Below are 19,130 nucleotides of genomic sequence, written 5' to 3'. Positions count from 1 at the left end.
CAGTAAATCTAGATTCCACAGATGAGAAACCCCTCCTGAGATACCCCTGAGACTTTAAGAAGGGTATTTTTGGCTACTGTTTGGTTCATAGGCATCTTATAGCAGCCACAATGCTTCACCTTATGACATAATTTAATTCTAAAGTGGCTATGTCATTGTGAGTTGCTGTACCACATGTTATGAAAGAAGGTAAAAGGGAAGGTATCAAAAAACTATCCTGTACCTCTACCTCCATTAGTATGACTCCATTTATAATATTTGAAGTATTTAGTATGCTAAGGTCAATTTAGAATTCAGCTCTTATTCTCAGCAGTGTGGACGGGAAGCCCTTATTTTCACACCAGGGAACAGTTCATTACTTTTACAGTTGGCACCTGGGTAACTGAGCAGCCCTGAGGATAAGTACATTACTAAAGAGACTGTCTGTCTGGATCTCACCCTTAAGTATTTTCACTTTGAGACTAAATCTGAACTGAAAACCTAACTGGGCTGAAAGTAATGTCCCAACATATGGTCAGCTCCTGTTCCTTTACATTATTTAGCAATAAGCTGAGGTAGCCGCTATTTCCCATGTACATAAATTTCCTTGCAAAGTGTAGGATTTGCTATCTTCACAGTGTGCAAACATAAACACAACTTTGACTGCACCAAGTCAATTAGCACAATTAGCAGAACAGATAAACTGCAAATATGCTTCCTGTGTTTCACAACAGGTTGTCTTAACACCCATACTTGCTTTTTATCTCTGCAGCAAGATGCTGTCATTATGCTGTCATTTGTTTTGTTTGACATAGATGTGTTGTGTAATTTGGGTCAACGTCAATAGGTAGCCTATTTGAAAACTTGTCTTTGTCAATCTGCATTATTTAAAATATTTATCAAACAGTGTGCTTCACAGCTATGATGGGAAAACTTGAATATTTTTGCTAGCTCGAGTTTGTTGAGTTACTTTCTAAAGAGAATCAGGTATGGATGCATTTGAGCCTGAGTTGATCAGTGTACAGAAACCCATATGCACACACAAGCTCCACTCAGTCCCATTCTTTCTGATTCATATAAATAAAACTGATTGCCTTTGTTCAACAAAAATAACATACAGTGAATCATTTTCCTCCTCATCTGACTTTTAATCCAGGGAGGCAGTTCTACTAGCGGTAAAAGTGCCCTGCTGATAGGCTGGTGGTGAGCAAATGAGTGATTCGTTCATTTTGCGAGTCAGGGCAGGCTACTGTGAGTAACTGCATGATTCATCTACAGCTCATAGCAGGGAGCACGATAGTCATGGCCAGGGAAAGGAAACCAGAGCTGTTGCTTTCATGCTAAGACAGTGATTAGCTTGATATATTTCTACAAATGCAGTTAGATAGCAGTAGTGTGTTGTCTGGTCTTTTATTTGCAGTTAGCTGGCTGATGTAAGCTGGGATGGGTCAGTGAATGACTAAATAAGAGGCGGAAAGTCTCATGAGTCAGTTAAATGATTTGTGAGCTTTAAACAATTTGCTCCTGACAGCACGGTCATCAGATTTTCTGTTAGTTTTAAATATTTAACTCAATCCAAATAGAAACATTTTTCAGTTGCAAGATTTGTCAGGATTTCTTTTCATCTCAGTCGGAGTGCTGGAGTCTCCCACAATGAGTTCATCTCCAGAGTACACTGGCCTGCTTGGTGAAAGTGCACAGTGGTTTCTGAATAGATACAGCTTCTGGGTCCAAAATACATTCATTTACCTTGGAAAAATCAACATTAAGCTGAAATGAAATGGGAAAGGAGCTGCACATGCAATGCTATGATTTCCAAAAGGTTGTTGTTACATAAACGTGCATTCAACTATATGTTGTTTCTTTTTTTTTTTTTTTTTTTTTTTTTTTTTTTTTAAATCTATTTACTGATTTGTTGTGCTTGTTCACATTATAAAATGTATTCATGAGATGAAAGTTAGATGATTTTCTATAAAAGCTGGTTAAATGAGGGCCTGGGCCTGTGGAGATCATTTTCTGTGGACAGAAGATTTGTAGAGATTTTAGACCAAAAAATGAGATAATTAACTATTTCAGGATTATCTGCATCCAAAATCCAAATGTAAAAACCAAAAAACAGTCAGGTAGACTATTCAGGATCATGCAACCTGATAATAAATGGTGCAAAAAGAAGTGTAGGATTTATGAGTTGCTGAGTCAAATTCGAGAATCATCAAATTGTTCAGAACAAAGGGACTACTGCACAGGCAGTAGTACATAAATCCTTATTTTAATTGTATTGAACATTTACACAAAGATAACCAGCCTAATTTCACCAGAAACCAGGAGCTGCATAAACCTAAGGAGCGGTGAACAGGGAGTAAGAAAAATAAAAAGTAAAAAAAAACCGTGTAGTCTGTGAATATAGTTGTCCAAGATTTGCATTAAACGAGCAACTTATTGCACAAAAGTATTGTGGTTGTCAAAAAGCATTGCAGATTAGCACATCCCACCATCACCCACCTTTCACCTTACAAGCATTTTTGTCTTTGTCTCTCTGAAACATATTTATCGTGCGTGCATATGTTTGCATTTTTCCACTATTCATTTCAATTTAAAAAAATAATTTAAGAATTAGTGTAGTCAGTGAAATATAGTTTTAATGTAGTAACCCAGGGTTTAATATTTTTAAAAGAGCTATTTTCATTGCATATTTTAACATTTCACCCAATGCATCCAGTACATTAGGTTTGTTGTTGCACTGTAATGTTCCCCTTATCTATTTAAATGAAGGGAATTTAAATACTGGGTCAGTGTCAAGAAATGTTATCAGCTAAAAGTCTCAGAACAGCAGAACACCTTTATTTTCAGCCCCTGTTGTAATTTTAATTATAAAATATTCTCTTTAACTGTGAAAGTTAGTTGTCTCTTGAATTTTAACTGACTAGGTACTTAAAGTACCTTTAAAATTAAACTTGAAACAACATTATATGTCTCAGACCCTCGTCTTATATAATGAGTATATTTAACATCTTTTACTGTGCAGCTCGGTTATTCTTGTCAATCTTTCACAGAGCACAGAATTATTGGTTGTGAATTATGTCCGCTTCTCTATTGCAGCACACTGAAACCATTACTGTACATCCTGACAGCCCTCCTTTTCTCCACGCTGCTCTCACCTGCTGCAGATAGGCAACCCAGTGTGGCGTTTCCCTTCAGCTGCTTTCTCAGATTCTCATTTTGCATCTTTGTCAGAAAACTTTCCAATTTGTTTTCAAGTCATGTTTGAGTGCAAGCCTCTTGCTTCTACAAGAATTAAATCGAGATAACTTACTCATCCATTTGTCTACATTAACACCTCTCCCTGCGTCTTGTGTTGCTGGGTGAAGCAGGAATGGCACGTGCAATGTGCAGGCCACAGGAGGTGTAGAGCAGCTGGTGACAGCTTCCCTACAACAAATGAGTGTGTGTTTGTTTACTGTTGAGGGTCCCACACCTGATGGCTCAGTCCGTGTGGTCTGAGTTAACTGCGTAAGGGGGTCTCGTGGCCAATTAGGTACATCATTAAGAGCTTAAGTTAAGACTCTGAGTTATGATGCAGGTGCAGGACAGACTTTGGCCTATATTAACAAAGCAGTTTTCCAGTTGAATATATGCCAATAGTTTTAAGTAAAAATGAGGTGATGGAAGCAAACTGGGGTTTGATTTTTGTTCTGAGCCAACAGTTGGTGAAAACAGGTTGGCTTCTCCCTTGTGGGTGTGAGCCGCATACCTTCGTAAGAAAGTGCATTACTGCATATTGATATAAATCGATGCACTTAACAGAAATGATTTTAGGGTGAAATTTTCTCAGTTTAAGATTATAACACCTGATCATCTTACTTTGGCAGCACATCAGCTGTGATGCCATTGATAGCATGCAGATGGAAATATTAAATATTTAGCTGATAATACTATTAGTTGAAGATAAATACATCTGAAGAAAAAGGAGGCTGCAAGGATATAAAATGAAAATGTGCAGAAGGACCACTTCGTCCTTTTAATTCCAATGTTCCTTTTTGAACACATAAAAGGCTACAGCTGTTGTGAGACTCATCTTCCAGTTGGGTCTTAGTAGTGATGCTAGAAGTAGTAGTGTAGTAGTGTGGTGCTATGTGGCAAGGCAAAAAAAAAAATCTGCTCACAGTTAAAGTACTACTTATGTGGTATTTTTTGACTCCACAAACTCTTTTCAGGTAAATACAATGATAGAAACGCAGAATCAGAGCGACTCCAGGTTTATTGTGACCAAAAATGGCAGAGCTGGTGAAAATCTTTAATACACAGTGAAGCATGTCTTCATATTTTAGGCAAGTTTAACGTGTTTTATGGAGAAGACTGTTCAGAATGCTTTACATAAAACATTAAAAGCATCACAGACTGTGAAAATAAAGCATTTTTAAGTCGTAAAAGGCAGCAACAGATTACAAAAATTACAATGAAATCAAAATAGAATTAGAAATTTAAACTTAGTGTGGAAAGTTAAGTTACCTTGCAGATTTTACAGTTGCGTGAGTAAAAGAAATTATTTTAAACGAGACATAAAAGTGGTAAAAGTTTCATCTCCCCTAGCTGTGGTATTTAACTCAGTGCTGAAACTAAATAGGGGTTTTGGATGATAAATTTAAACAAATGGTGTGAATGTCCATATTTAAAAGTTGTCAGGCCCAGTGGTTAATTCCCAGCACAGCCAGCTGAAGTCTTCTTTGAAGCTTTGCATGCTTATTTTATTTTATTTTCATGACTGAACTGTTCAGACTCAACCACAGGGAGTGTGAGTGCACAGCGAGGTTTCGGCACAGACAATAGTTCTGGTGATTTCTTGCTGGATTGCTTTGGGGCCTTGTGTTACTGAAAGGCAAACCTCTAGCCTGGGATGCTAAAAATGCTCCAGTTTTACACCTCCATCCTTATTCTACCCCAACTGGTCTCACTGTTTCTCTCAAGAACCAGGACTATAAATAAATAAGGGAATGACGCTGCCATCATCATGTTTGACTCTGAGGCAAAGTAAGGCAAGAGAAGTTTATGTTAACAGCACATTTCATGTACAAGTCAATTCAAAGTGCTTAATCTCGAAAAATGTATGAAAAGCCTCACAGCGGGGTGCAGGAAGCATTAAAACAAACTTTAAAAAAAACTTACAAGAAATTAAATGAAAAGACAAAAAAGTAGATAAAATGCACTAAATAAAAGCTACAGTGAGAGGAATTAACAGTTATTTTAATAAAAAGCAGCAAATAAAATGATTTTGACCTTGATCTAAAGTGTGTGAGTGTTTCTGCAGACCTGCAGACTTCTGGGAGTTTGGTCCACATGTCCGGAAAATAAAAAACACTGAACGTTACGTCTCCATGTTCGGTTCTGCCTCTGGAAACAGAAAGTAGATTTGACCCTGATGACCTGAGGGATCGGGTTGATTCATAACAAACCTTTATCTGTAACAGCAGAATTTTGAAGTCAGACAGGAAGCCAGTGTAAAGATCTGAGTATCTGAAGACCACGCCTCGATGTGAGGGCTCTACTGTATCAGGACTGTGATACATATATTTGTTTTTTTCCTCCATGTGCAGTTGGGAATCGTGGCATGTAGCTTTATATTTATTTCATTTTATCAGTCAAATTGACCTCTCTTGGTCAAGCATGCATAAGGAGGCTTTTCGGCTCACCTCCTGCAGGCTCTCATGTGCCTTTTAGCCAGAAAATGGTTTCTGACTGTCATGAGGACAAAAGGGATTGGCATATTGTTGCGCTTTATCTTCTAGTTTCTTTCCTCTTCACAAAGAACAATTAAATCTGCTTCATTGTGATCCTAAGTTGTTGTTTTTAGTTCCTGATCAGATCGTCTTGTGCTTTAATTTGAAGAAATGAACAAAGCACCTTCTGTATATCGGTGGACACACTTAATGTAAATCTCTCGAAGCAAACTGTTTGGAAAAACGCACTGATTTAAGTCGCAAGGCATGCAACACCTGTGTGAATGTGTTATCTAAGCATTTTAAAGATGAAAAGTTTTTAACCCTGTAAACATGACTCAGGTTTTCTTTTATGTCTGTTTAGACCTAACTCTCTTTTTGAAAATGTCCCCCAAGTGTTTCTTAAAAGCGAAACTCCTTTCCTACGCTGTCGAGAATTATATTTGTCAGCAGGGTTTTTCTTTTCACCTTATTTTGTGAACTGCTTACCTAGCACTTATGCCAGTTAAAATAAATTTACTGATTATATTTTATGGCATTATTTCCCCGGGTAATATAAGACGGTTGTTTTGACATTTGTTAACTTCTCTGTTGCTTGCCATTCTCCTCCCTGTAGCTCCCTGCGGAGGTCACCTCACTGGTTCAGAGGGAACCGTTTTGTCCCCAAACTACCCACATAACTACACCAGAGGCCAGAGCTGTGTCTACGACATCTATGTCCGCGGAGACTTTGGTAAGCTTAAAGCATCATTTTAAGGTTTTAGTTTTTATTAAACCACTTCTTCAAGCCATATGTGGTATAGTTGTTGAAGCATGTCCTTTTTAAAATGCAGAAAAGCTTGAGAGAAATAGTTGTTAGTCTTTTCTATATATTCTTCAGATGAGGGTAGATGGTCTGAAGAAATGGAGGCTAACCACCTAAACTGGTCATAGGTGACAGGAAATTACCAGACAAACTTGAACGATTCATTTCTATGTAGAGTTTAATTTGTGTTTCATCCTTTCCAGTGTTTCGTACCTTAGAATTTCATGTCTGTGCACTGCTACTGATTAAAGAGTTAAATGAACTTTCGGCTGCTGGGATGATGTTCAGTCCATTTAGACTCATTTAAAACCACATTTTTCTGAGGTTGGACTTAATCTTCCAACAATCAGTCAGTGAAGGAAACCACTGGTATGTATCTGATGAAACCTCAATGAATCCATGTGGCTGAATGTTACCATTCCAGATCAGCACTCAGCTGTGGGAGGGCAGCTGCTTCCTCTGCAGCATTCAAGTTGAAATTCGCTCTGAAGAATGACTGACTGTTTTTACGGCTTCAGTACAAAAGTTGAAAGCAGAAAGGGTTTTGAATAGAATTGATTGTGTTGACAGGGGGAAAAAAAGGCTCTTTACAGTTGGTAATGGAGTGGAAGGTCAAAAAATGAAGGGCTGCTGGGAATAGATATGGCAAGAGAAATCTCAGGCACCCCGCTTATCTAAGCGCATCTGCACATGTTTAATTCAGCAAAGATCTCAGAAAGACCTGGATGTGTTTCTGCTCAATATTCTATGTTATCCATAAGGAGCTGCAGAGATATGAGCAGATGTTCATATTCTGTAGACCGCGGTAGATTTTAAACGCACATTCATCCCCTGTGTGATGATCCAGTCCAAGTGTTTTTATCCTCTGTTGCCATTACCTGCTGCTCGCAGTATCCAGGAACCTACAGGTCTTTGTTTTTAAATAAATATTGCATACAAATAACGGCCATGCTTAAACTGCCTGCAAAAGCTTAATGGAGTGTAGAAGTCACCAAGCAACTTTCCCAGATGGGTCTATGAATTTATTCTCTGGAATGTACTGTGGAGACAGAGGCTATTGATGACCAGCAGGACTGCTGTGGTGTGGCTGAAAGGGAATGCAGCTGTATTCTAACTGTGCACCTGGGATTCACAGTTTAGGTACAACAAAATGAAAATGCTGGGATAACAACTAAAGGTATGATACAAACTATTTACATCACATGCCATTAAAATTACTACCAATGTAGAAATCTTTAGATTAAAAAGAAGAAACTAAAGATAGGTCTCTAGCTGGCCTTGCATCTGAACATCACAAGTTCAAACCAGCAAAGCTTTTGCTGTTATAACAGTCAGTGAAGCAAAGCTTGTTTGCACATGCAAATATGTTTCATAAAACACCATATTGCAGCAACAGCAGCCATTAATTTATATATTAGCTTCTTTCAAAGTGATTTTATTGCTTTAATTGTGCGAGTTGCATTAAATTACAAGTGACAAGTACTTCACAAAGTCCGGCATTTAGTATTATTTTTACCTTCACACAGGACTGTTTAGAGAGAAACTCTTTATTTTCCCTTCTGTAATGGCTTGGCGGCAGAGTCTGGCCTTTAGGCTGTGTTATAACAAGCATCACATTTCAGTGTCTAGTATACAGGTGATTGAAATTTGTAAGAGCCCTGGGTAGAGTGTCAGATGTGTGTCTTTGCGTGTCCCTTGTGTGACCCGTAGCGTTCCATAATCCTTTCATTGTGTCAGCCTGCTTGGCACCGGCAGGAAAAACATCATCTCCTGCCTGTGGCCCAGTGACCTGAGGGTTTTACACTCGGGTTGTATGATTAGTGTTATGTGGCTGTGCGTCTTGTGGTGTCAGAAGTGCAGCCACTACTAGGGTTGCCTAAAATACTATATGACAGTGTTTTGAGGTGGAAAATATGATTAATCATGTTGCATTATGGCTGAAATATGCAGTGCATCCAGTAATTATTTATGCAAATCTTGACATAATCAGTCACTTTGCGGATTGATAAAGTGTCGTTGGGGAGTTTGAAAAATTTAGCTTTATCTAATTAACTGATTATTTTTTTCTGTAAAAATCTGTGAAATTTCTTTTGATTGGAAAATAAGACAACATTTTTCTTCTTGGCATCTATTTGGCAAAAAAACTGTGTAAAATACTACATGCATGAAACTGTGCATTTTTTTGATACAAGAAACACTAGAAAACATCTTGTCAGAGGGACTTGATAGTTTGTATTGTCATGTTACTGACTGGTAGTTTGAGATGTGTTACCAGGGTATCTCTTAATCTATATTTCACATTTAGCAATTCTCATAGACTTGTTATTATTTCAGCTAACATACTTCCTATTTGAATCTGTTTTATCTGCCTCTATTCAATTTCTTTGTTTAAACTGCTGCACGCTGCAATATTCTTTCATAACATACTTTGGGTATGACTTGGTGCAATCTAGGCTTTTGAATATACTAAGAAATTATATGCATGTCCAAAATTCAGTATTTCTAAATTTAGCTTTTCACAAAACGGCCACAGAATTTATGCTGAGCTGTTTCATTAAATAAGTTTTTTCATATTTCCTTTATCTTTCTTTTATGAAAAATATTTGTTGGTTAGATATTAATAAATTAACACAAATATAAATGTGAAAACTACACAGGTTTAGAATTGGAAGGATAATGCAAGTATAAGTATAAAAATACATGGTTGGGGTGTATCATTAAGTCTGAGGTCTGCTTTGTATTGAAGAATAGGCAACAGGTAAAATAACAGTACAGAAGGCAACTTTTACAGAACAATATCAAGTGTTTGTGCTCTGCATTTGGAAACAAAACAGAGAAACAAACAAAAAACCTTCAGGCATTTTGTCATATTAAACAATAATTTAGTAAATGCTATAAACTGATAAATAGGAGGTTAATAGGGGTTGAAAGAATGCAGCCATTAGATGTTGGTTTGCAATGTGCATGCCGTATTTAACTTGATCATCACAGAACACATCTAAGTTAAAGTTGGTGGCATCTTGTTACTAACAAAGCAAAATAGAAGTGGACTGCAGGCTCCCAACAGCTTGAGCTTGTTTGTGTGTGTGAGATGCTGGGATACACAGAACCAGTTGAACGTTTGGACGTGCCAACCCATTTACTTTGAGAAGTCATCTTTCATCATTCATCAATAATCTGTCTAACAGTGCACAGAAGATTGTGGTTTAAAGTGGCAAGAAAATCCTTCTGGTCTGTATGGTTTTAAATGTGATTGTGAATGACAAACTCTCTTGGTAGTACTGGTTGTTTTCAAGCCCGAATGTCAGTACGTACCCAGATGCTTACCAGCTGTGTGCTCCTGCTTTGCCACTCACTTGATGAGACAAGACCACGACTATTCTGTCTGTCTGAAGAAGTTAGAGGGCTTGTCCTGTGTCATTTTTTTTTTTTTTTAGCATTGTTTGCATTGTGTGTGTTTTAAGATGATCTTACAGTGTATGGGCTGGCGGTGACAGTGAATTGGTAATGTTAACCCATTCTTTGCTGTTTTGATGCCATGAATGTCACACTGCAGTTTATGTAGATTTATTCTGCAACTAAAATTGTCTTTATTGTGGAAAAGAAAACCAAATAAAAACAAAAAAGACCTTTGGATAGGTGTGAACATACTTTTGTATGGGATATCATTAAGGGCTAGAGTTACTAAATAGTGAAGTGGTCATCGTTACAAACATTGCTAATAGCAGGGTCAACCTACGTTATTTTCCTCCTGAAACTTAATCAGCATGTAATTTTAGTACGTTTTCTTTGAATAACATAACTTATACTTATTTCTATTTTGTAGAAGGCCGACTGGTTGCCACTGACATGGGAACTCTGCACATAACTGCTCACATCATGCTGTACTTATAACATTGTTCATTATTAGCCAGGTCATTCATTTGTGAGCTGACATTTCTAAACCAACTGTGTGTACAACTTATGTAGCATTTTTCTCTCCCAATATCACTACAGTGCAATGCACATCTGTCTTGCACTGTGATAATTTTTTTTGTCAGTTTTGAACAAAATAACGCTGCTACTTCTTTTCAAAGAGATGAATAATTCATGATTTTCCTTTTAGCACTTCTTATAAATACACAGACATACACACCCTGGTAGAATTAACTGTTTATGCTGCTTTCTGTATTTGGTGTAGAAAGTTATTTTCCTGTCTAGCAACGTGGATAATTTTCTGCTCAAAACCAGAAAAAAAGTTGCAAACTCATTTTTTGCTTTTTTTTTTTTTTTTTTTTTATAAGGAAAATAAGAATACTGAATTATGTTCATTTATATTTAGTAAACTGCCTAGCTGCTTTTAGGTAAATACACTCATTTTTGGTTTGCCTGGGTTTGTTTTTAGCCTAGAGCATTGTTTTTTCTGTTCATTACTTGTGTTGTCAATGATAATAACTTCAGTGGGAGGCTAAACACAATAAGTTATTGGGACCCTCCACAGCATGCTTTAACAACTGGATTCTATTTGAAATATTTACACCAAGATATGGTATATGCAGTCCATATATTACATGGAAGATGATTTTTCAATGCTTTTTGTATAATTAAGTTCAGGAATGTAAACTGAACCAAGATGTTTTCTGTGCAACATCCTGCAGTCATTAAATTATATATACTTTAGCTATAAACCTGCACCTAAATTTATGCATATGAAAACACCACTGTTACATTTTATTGAACATCGCTGTTAACTTTGCAAAACTTCCATTTTTTCTTTTGTCAACTCTCACCGGAAAGATTTTCCTAATGAGTCAATGTGAATTTGATCTTGTAGACACACCATTCATTCACCTCTGTTTGTCTGCCTGAGGCTTTTTATAGCGCGAGTGTACATGTCTATAACAAGAGCATATGCATAATGGTTTCCACAGAATGTGTCAGGAGGCAAGACAGGAGCACTGACTGATTGCTGTAATAAATCTAGGCTGTAACAACATGGACAGAAAATGAGTAAGTCTGTGGAGACACTGAGAGGTAAAGGGTCTAACCACAGGAAAGAAGCATACAGGTCTTTGCTGAATGTGAAAGTCTGTGAGAGAGCAAGTTAGCTGGAGAGCGTCATAATGAGTGAGAGATTTATAATGAGCGAGACAGGAGTGAGAAAGAGAGAGTGATGGAAACAGAGTGCTGCTGAGAGCGATCATAAAGACGTTGACCCCAGAGGCTGAGTGTTGACTTGTCAGTGTTTGCTAAAGCATAAGAATACCCGCGAAGAAGCCCTTGTGCGCACAGAATGACATCTCTTTGTCTGTCTACATCAGCGTATAACGTTAACACTTCTCTTGATGGACTTCACCTGGAATGAAATGTGAACTACTGTCAAGAAATTTTAAGGTTTTACATGTCAGGACACAAGAATAATAAGAAAGTACCCTACTTACCTGGTCTAAAAATGAAGAAAATACAACCTCAGATGAGTAACACCATTTGATATGTAACACAGTGTCATGATTTATTTAACAAACGCTAAACCAAAACCTAGAAAGTGCAGACTCCCAATGACTCAGTAGCTTATACAACCACCTACGGCAGAATTAACTTGAAATAAGCATTTTCTGGATGACATATCAGTCTCTCACATTATCTATTCGCAGATTGGGACATTTGTTATTGCGTTGCTCACTTAAGGACCTTCTGAAACATTTCGTTTGGAGATTTCTGGATTATTCCTGACTTTCCCAGGACCATTTAAAGCACTTTTTTTTTTATTTTGTTTGTTGCTATTATGCCATGCACCATTGTTCTGTAGCATGACATATTTCAGCCAAGTCCTAGCTGTACAGCAGATGGCCTCATGGTTGACTTTAGAACACTGCATTATGAGTTGACCATAAACTCCTCTGTATACCAAACTGCCCAGCCTACAAAACAAGCCCAAATCATCACCCCTCCGCCGCCGTGCTTGACCACTGCTATGGAGTTTTTGGCAAAGATTGGGCCATGCACCAGACTTTCTTTTGGCAGTTTTGTCATCAAGTCTTACTTGTCTGTCCTTTTATCCATCTAATTTTATCATCAGAAACTTTAATTAAAATGACTGAGTCCTGTAGAGTCTGAAATCCAAAGTCTAAAGTGTGAAATCTAAATCACATTTGGCTCAAGAACAGCTTCAGTTGACATTTTAGATCCTACAGTCATTATTCACCTAAATAAGTTGCATTTATCCCTCTCATGGAAACCTTGCTAATACCATGTTGGATGAAACATCAATGGTACAAAATTAGAGGAATCTAAGTCCAGTCCCGGAGAGCTGCAATATTTTCACACAGCAATTAAAACATGTTAGTCAGCAGGTGGTCAGTGCACTGCAGTCTTTCAGCTAATATTACAGTAACCTAACAGTGGTACTGTGTGAAAGAATGCAATTTCAAAACAAACAGCGACAGCAAAATGTCATACAGCAGAGACCAGCAGCCGTGTGACCTAATCTGTTTTGGGATCATGACAAAAGATAAAGTTAGTGGCAGTGCAGGACACAGGGGAGGACCGAGTTGGTGAATGTGCTGCTGTCTGCACCAAGACCAGAACAAAAGTTACATTTCTCCCTGAGCTTCCTGTTGTGCAGTCATTTATTACATCCTTCAGATACAGCTGGCAGGCTTCATTACTTTCTCTCTTCGGATTCTTGCTTTTGCTTTGGTACTCCATTCCTTGACACTTTGTCGTGTTATTCACTCATTGAAATTAGCTGCATCATGTCCATGCACGTAATTGACTTAATGCAATTGTATTAAGTACATGTACCATGCAAAGTGGTTGAACCCATTCCTAGTGTACTAAGCATTTAAGTCTGGGGGTTTTCACAAAAGTACACTTTCAATAACAACATTCTGAAGTGCAACAAGAAAGAACTGCGATCTCTTCATGTTTGGCAGGTTTAAAAGTTTTTTTAGTTCAGAATTTAAGGAAATATTTAACACTGTTTATGAAAGTCCTCATTTCAGCGCATTTACACACAGAACTGCATGTACTGCTGTTCATGAGTGGTTTGCAAAATTGTAACACCTGGCAGAGATGAGATTTTTTTTTTCTTTTAATCATGTCCTAATATGGGAAAAAGCAACTACTGTTCAAGAGGGCAAAACTTTCTTTTTCACACAACCGTATGTTCTGTTTGTAGATGTAAAAGGAGCTTTTAGCTCTTTTGGTGCACAGGCATGTGTCTGTGGATGTGTAATTAGACAGTTTGTTTTTGTTAAATTTGAGCCTCAAACACTTATTTGAGGCAATGACACTGACCCTGCAGGGTACACCGCGCCCTTTCAGGAATCAACAAGTAAAAAGAGTGCAGTAAGAAACCCTTTATGGTTAGATGTTCTCCTCATCCCTTTTATTATAATGTGACCAACATTTACAGCTTTCAATCCTACAAAAGAAGTTATTACCCAAGATAGAAGTGTAATGGGCTGGATGCAGCTCATGCCAAGATGCAGCCACATACTTTCTGCCAGAAGTGCACATTTGATTTCACTATGATAATAGGCTATTAAAAATATATATGTCTATGCTGTCGTAGAATCCCTTTGGTTTCCGTAAATGAGGTATGCGTATGCTGTCACAGTCCAGAATCTCAGAGGGCCATAAGACAAAGACAAAGACGACGGGTAGTTCCTCCATAATTCATAACCAGAGAGGCATACGTATGCTTCCATTTTTCTTACATTTCACTATTGTGTGTACTATATGCTGTGTTGTTTTTTTTGTTTTTTTTCTTCTTTTCTAACACCTCAACTGGGCTTTGCCTTAAGGTGCATGTAGGTAATCCAGGGGCTCAGGGCCAAAACAGCCTTGTATTACATCTAAGTTACATTAGTGGTGTATAAACAGTTGTTTTATGTTGCATATTTCTATTCTTTTCTCAATACCTTTTTTTTTTTTTTTTTTTTTTTTTTAAGATTTTATGATGCAAGAGACATGTACTTTATCAAGCTGAACTCTGTAATTACAAAAGAACGTGACGTCTTTAAAATACTTGAGGGGAAAGAGAAAAGCTGTCTCTTGTAGCTGTGCATAGATCCCTTTTCCCATCTATTTATCTTCTGCCATCATGACAGTTTAGCTTTACAAATATCATGACTTGTGTACATAGTGGATATTCACTTATTACTTGAAAGCATATTTAGTCTGAGTTTAGATGGAAAAAGTATATAAAGCACAGAAATGGTAGAAGTCTGAAAACACTTCTGCTTCACTGTCAGAGAAAATCTCTTTAAGACTTTTCCGAGGCAGAGGAAGATGAAGATCCTGCCGGGGAAGTCAAGGTTCACTGATTAGCTTCAACATGATACCTCAGAGCTAGGATCTGTTATCTGGCTTTTATACTCAGTTTTAGATGAATACCGCACCAAAACAGTTTGATCACCTCTGAGGACTTTTTCCCCGGCACCCTATTTAACTGGATAAAATTTCATCACTGTAGGGCCTGTATGTGCAACCAGTTAATGCAGCCTTCTGTGTTTTATCGTAAAATTCTGAGTTTAAGGGCACATAAAATTAACAAGATTAACCATCTGTGATAATAGTCAAATGTTCAGCAAGAGAAAAGGTTGAATTAATTTGCAGATTTTTGGAAATTAAAGAACTAAATACACAGTATATCAAAATGCAGGGTTTTGTATGTAAATTATTCCAAAATATTAGTTCAAATAATGTGCAGAAAATCTACCTAATAGATGCTGATGAGTCAAATATAATAAGATGGTGTTTTCTTGCATGGGTGAATGGTTTCTTCATTTGGTAGGAAGTTCATGATTAACATTCACATGTGAAGCAAATCAATTGCATATTTTCCATTTCTTGTTTGGAAAACTTCAGTCTCTTGAATAATGGATTTTTCTTCTACTTCATTCTGACATTAATGCAGTTATAGTGAACTATAGTTAGTAAGGGTTTATGTCCTAAATAGGCACTTTGCTAATTAGCTTCCTTGCAGGCTGTGTGGAAGTTAAATGTAATTTAGCATTAATTGACTGAAATGATCTTTATATTCATTAATTCCTCAAAAATCTTCCTTCATCTCATGTAAAATCTCAAAGTGTGTAAGCTTGTAAATTAAAGTCTGTTTCAAAACTACCACCTATATCATGATTACTGAGTATGGACATGAAGTGTTCATGCAAAACAAATAACAAATGTGAATCTTATGTAATGGAAAGACAACATCAAGAAAATTTTAATATAAAATCTATTGAACATATTTTTACAGACAGGCTCATCTTTGGGTGCTTTATTTTCTAATTGTTTGTGTGACTTCACATGAGCTTTATGATAATTTTCCAACAATAGACAACACCTAATTGATTAATTGGTCCATATTAATTCTTTTATGAGATAAAAAGTTTTACGACAGAGGCCGGAAAGTCACAGACTGATAGAAATTTTCTAAGATTATAACATTTTTCTTCCTTTCTGTATTATAATGATCCTGTCTGCAGCGTGCCCTTGTTTTTGACACAGAAAGGACACCATCACCACAGCTGGAATGATACAGAGGACGGAAGGAAAGTGCAGCCTGTGGAGGGGTTGCAACATTCAGCAAATCAGATCCATTTTCTGTTTCTTAGTCGTTTCTGCTCTGGCTCTCCTGAAAGTTTATTTTCCCTCAGATCATTACATTTGCATTACAGTCTGCTGATTATTGTGAAACTTTTTGAGGTATGGACCAACACAGCTGCTACACTTTCTAGAGTGAAAATGTGCTGCGTAGTCACAGATTTAGAGCTCTGTTAAGCACCGCTGTTTCTGATATAAGAAATTAATCTAAAAGATGGATTACTTATTACTCCAGGAGGCAAAGAAGTAAATAGTTTACATACTGCACGGCCTTTGGATTTCAAAGGTCCTAAAAATGTTTTTAGTGCAGTAGCCCTTCCTCTGTAGGGCCTGCCTGCACTGGCAGCTATTACTTCTGGTCGGGATGGCTGTCTAATGGGGGGCATGTGTTTGGTCTGGCGGAGTCTTTGGCAGTGATTTACTGCTATGGGCCCATTGCTGACCTGTATCATGGTGGTCCAGCAAAGGGCCGTTGGTGGCACCAGGTGCAGGCAATCCCCTTTAGATAGGGTTTCCTGACTCGGTGGGGGTGGGGGGGCAGAAGCAGAAGCAGGGTACACCCTGGACAGCTCACCAATCCATCGCAGGGCCACACAGAGACAAACATCCACTCACGCTTACACCTACGAGCAATTTAGAGTAACCAGTTAACTTAATATGTCTTTGGATGGTGGGAGGAAGCCGGAGTACCCGAAGAGAACCCCGCACATACACGGGGAGAACCAAGGATCAAACCAGTGACATTCTTGCTTCAAGGCCACAGTGCTAACCACTATTCCACCGTGCAGCTGTTAGTGTATGTTGGGGTATTAAATATGTACATATTTTTATTTTAATATTTTTAATATGATTTTTTTTTTTATATCTGAAAGGTGCTCTATAAATACAATTTGATTGATTAAACACAGAAAAAAATAGATAAAATTATTATCTCTGGTACCCTTTTTCTTCATTAATTTTAAATCTGAAAGTTGTTATCCAAACTAACCATTTGTGGGCACTTGCATGCATATTTAATTAAAAAACTAAACATAATAGAAAAACAGGGAATTTATGTTAATGAGGTAGCTTGAAATTATTGGAAACATACTGGTGAAGTGGATAAAGGGTTAGAAATTTTAGAAAATGTTTCCAGCAAGAGAAATCACATTTATTAAAAAACAACAACAAAAAAAAAACAAAAAACTGACATTTGAGTTTTGATACATTACTTGTCTTCGCTACTAATTAAATAGAAATTTGGTTACTAAATGTATCCTTAGCTATATTGTCTCATGTGCTGCCAAGGCCACAAGATATCTCTGAGCTTGCATTTACGGGAAGCAGAGTCAAGTTGTAAAGAGGCAAGCAGGAGGAGGGACATGAGAAGGCTAAAATATCATCAGAGAAAAATCACCATTTATGTACTAAAATAAGAGATGTTTACTGATGAACTCGAAAACAGCAAACTCACAAGGAGCAGCAATTTAAAGCTGAGACTTGGCTAATTGCCCAACATGAAATATAACAAAGACCTACCAGAATACTTAAGTGAACATTATACAAACAAAGAATTGGAAGGTATCTCTAAGCACATTTACCATGGGATTATCTGTTAATTAAAAAGTACGCATAACAGAGTAACAAGCAATACAAGTTATGCTACGCAAGATAGTGGAATAAAAATTAGGCTAATTCTTAAGAGTTAAATTCACTTACAAGGTACACATACACTGTGTTCATATTCTTGCCTTGCTACATGCCACTGGAGTGCATCTCTAATTCCCCACAGCAACATTTGCTGACCGGGTGCCACATAGCAATAGTCAACACTTTTCAAATGGACGCTTCCCACATGATAACAAACCTTGTCGCTAAGCATTCATCCTCCCCAAAAGGTTCCGGGAGCATGACATTGATTTTAATTTATTTCCCTTCCCTGAACTCTTTTTAGATCTCGGGCCAATGGAGCACATTAGAGATGTGGTAGGGAGGAATTTATTCACATTAAACGTCTGGGCGATTGCAGTGCTGCAATCCCTTGTTTTGGTCAGAAATCTTGCAAAGTTAATTGTAATTGTGAGCAACACTTTTGCGTTTTTCATTTTCTATAACTGATACATTCAGTATATGGTTTTATATGGAATATATATGTATATGGTTCAGTATATGGTCATTGTGTGACGTTTTTTTTTTTTCTTCTTTTTGTTGGAATCAATAATAAAATACCCCTGATGTATTTCCAATCCTCTTTAATGCCACCCATTGTTTTGTCATCTGTTCTTGTGCAGCTTCAATTTCAGTATTTGACTTTTGCCAAATTGGCATTTTTTTTAAAAGCTGAAATTAGCCATATTGGACTTTGGACAAGAAGATTAAGCTGAATGTTTGTCTGTGAAACCTGGTTGATATTAAGCTTCTGTGAGTACTCCTGTCTATTTAGTTATAAACTACACCAACAATAAGAAAAATCTAATGACAGGACCATGACAAATAATTGGAAAATTTAATGATGTAGCATTTCCATGAGAAATTTTGCCATCTTTTTTTTTTCTTTGTACATTGGAGTCTTGGAGCCAGATATACTTTAAAACTAGTACATAGTGTTCAGTGGTGGTGTAACATTAGCTTTACGTTTGTCCCTCTGTGTTTTGGTTTGCACTTGACAAAGGCCGCAGCTACCAATTATTTTTAGTAATTGATTAATCAGCCATAGTAATCAATAGATAAAAGGAATAATGAGAATTTTTTCCCCTTTTTTTTGACTATCTTGTGACTGAAATGCAACATAGAAATATTTGTAAAAAAGTAAAACATATACATATAAATTGCAGCAAACTTTATTGCTTTCCATTCCAGTTGCAGTTAGTGCTCCATGCCATAATTAAAAGAAAAACGGCAACAAAAAAAAAGAGTTGGTTTCACCAATAACTGCTTTACCTACTTATTTAAATATTACGTAAAATTAAACAAGCTGCACATTGCTTTATTAGAATAAATACAAGCAAATCAAGATTCTAAGTTTAGCTTCACCGGGGAGATGTCCAGGAGGCATCCTGACC

General features: G+C 37.1%; 1 protein-coding gene across 1 annotated transcript in view; it reads left to right on the top strand.

The window, feature by feature from the left end:
• LOC306756259 (CUB and sushi domain-containing protein 3-like) overlaps window positions 1-19,130 on the top strand; it is a gene marked incomplete at both ends in the record, with an annotated part of 262,816 nt that overhangs the window by 124,167 nt on the left and 119,519 nt on the right. The window contains one exon of the mRNA XM_079240980.1: window positions 6,310-6,426. Coding sequence (XP_079097106.1) covers window positions 6,310-6,426 — 117 coding nt within the window. The remainder of the gene's footprint in view (window positions 1-6,309; window positions 6,427-19,130) is intronic.

This window comes from Telmatherina bonti, assembly GCF_933228915.1.
Source record: "Telmatherina bonti genome assembly, chromosome: 5".
Lineage (NCBI taxonomy): Eukaryota > Metazoa > Chordata > Actinopteri > Atheriniformes > Telmatherinidae > Telmatherina > Telmatherina bonti.
This window is presented reverse-complemented; position numbering and strand designations above follow the sequence as displayed.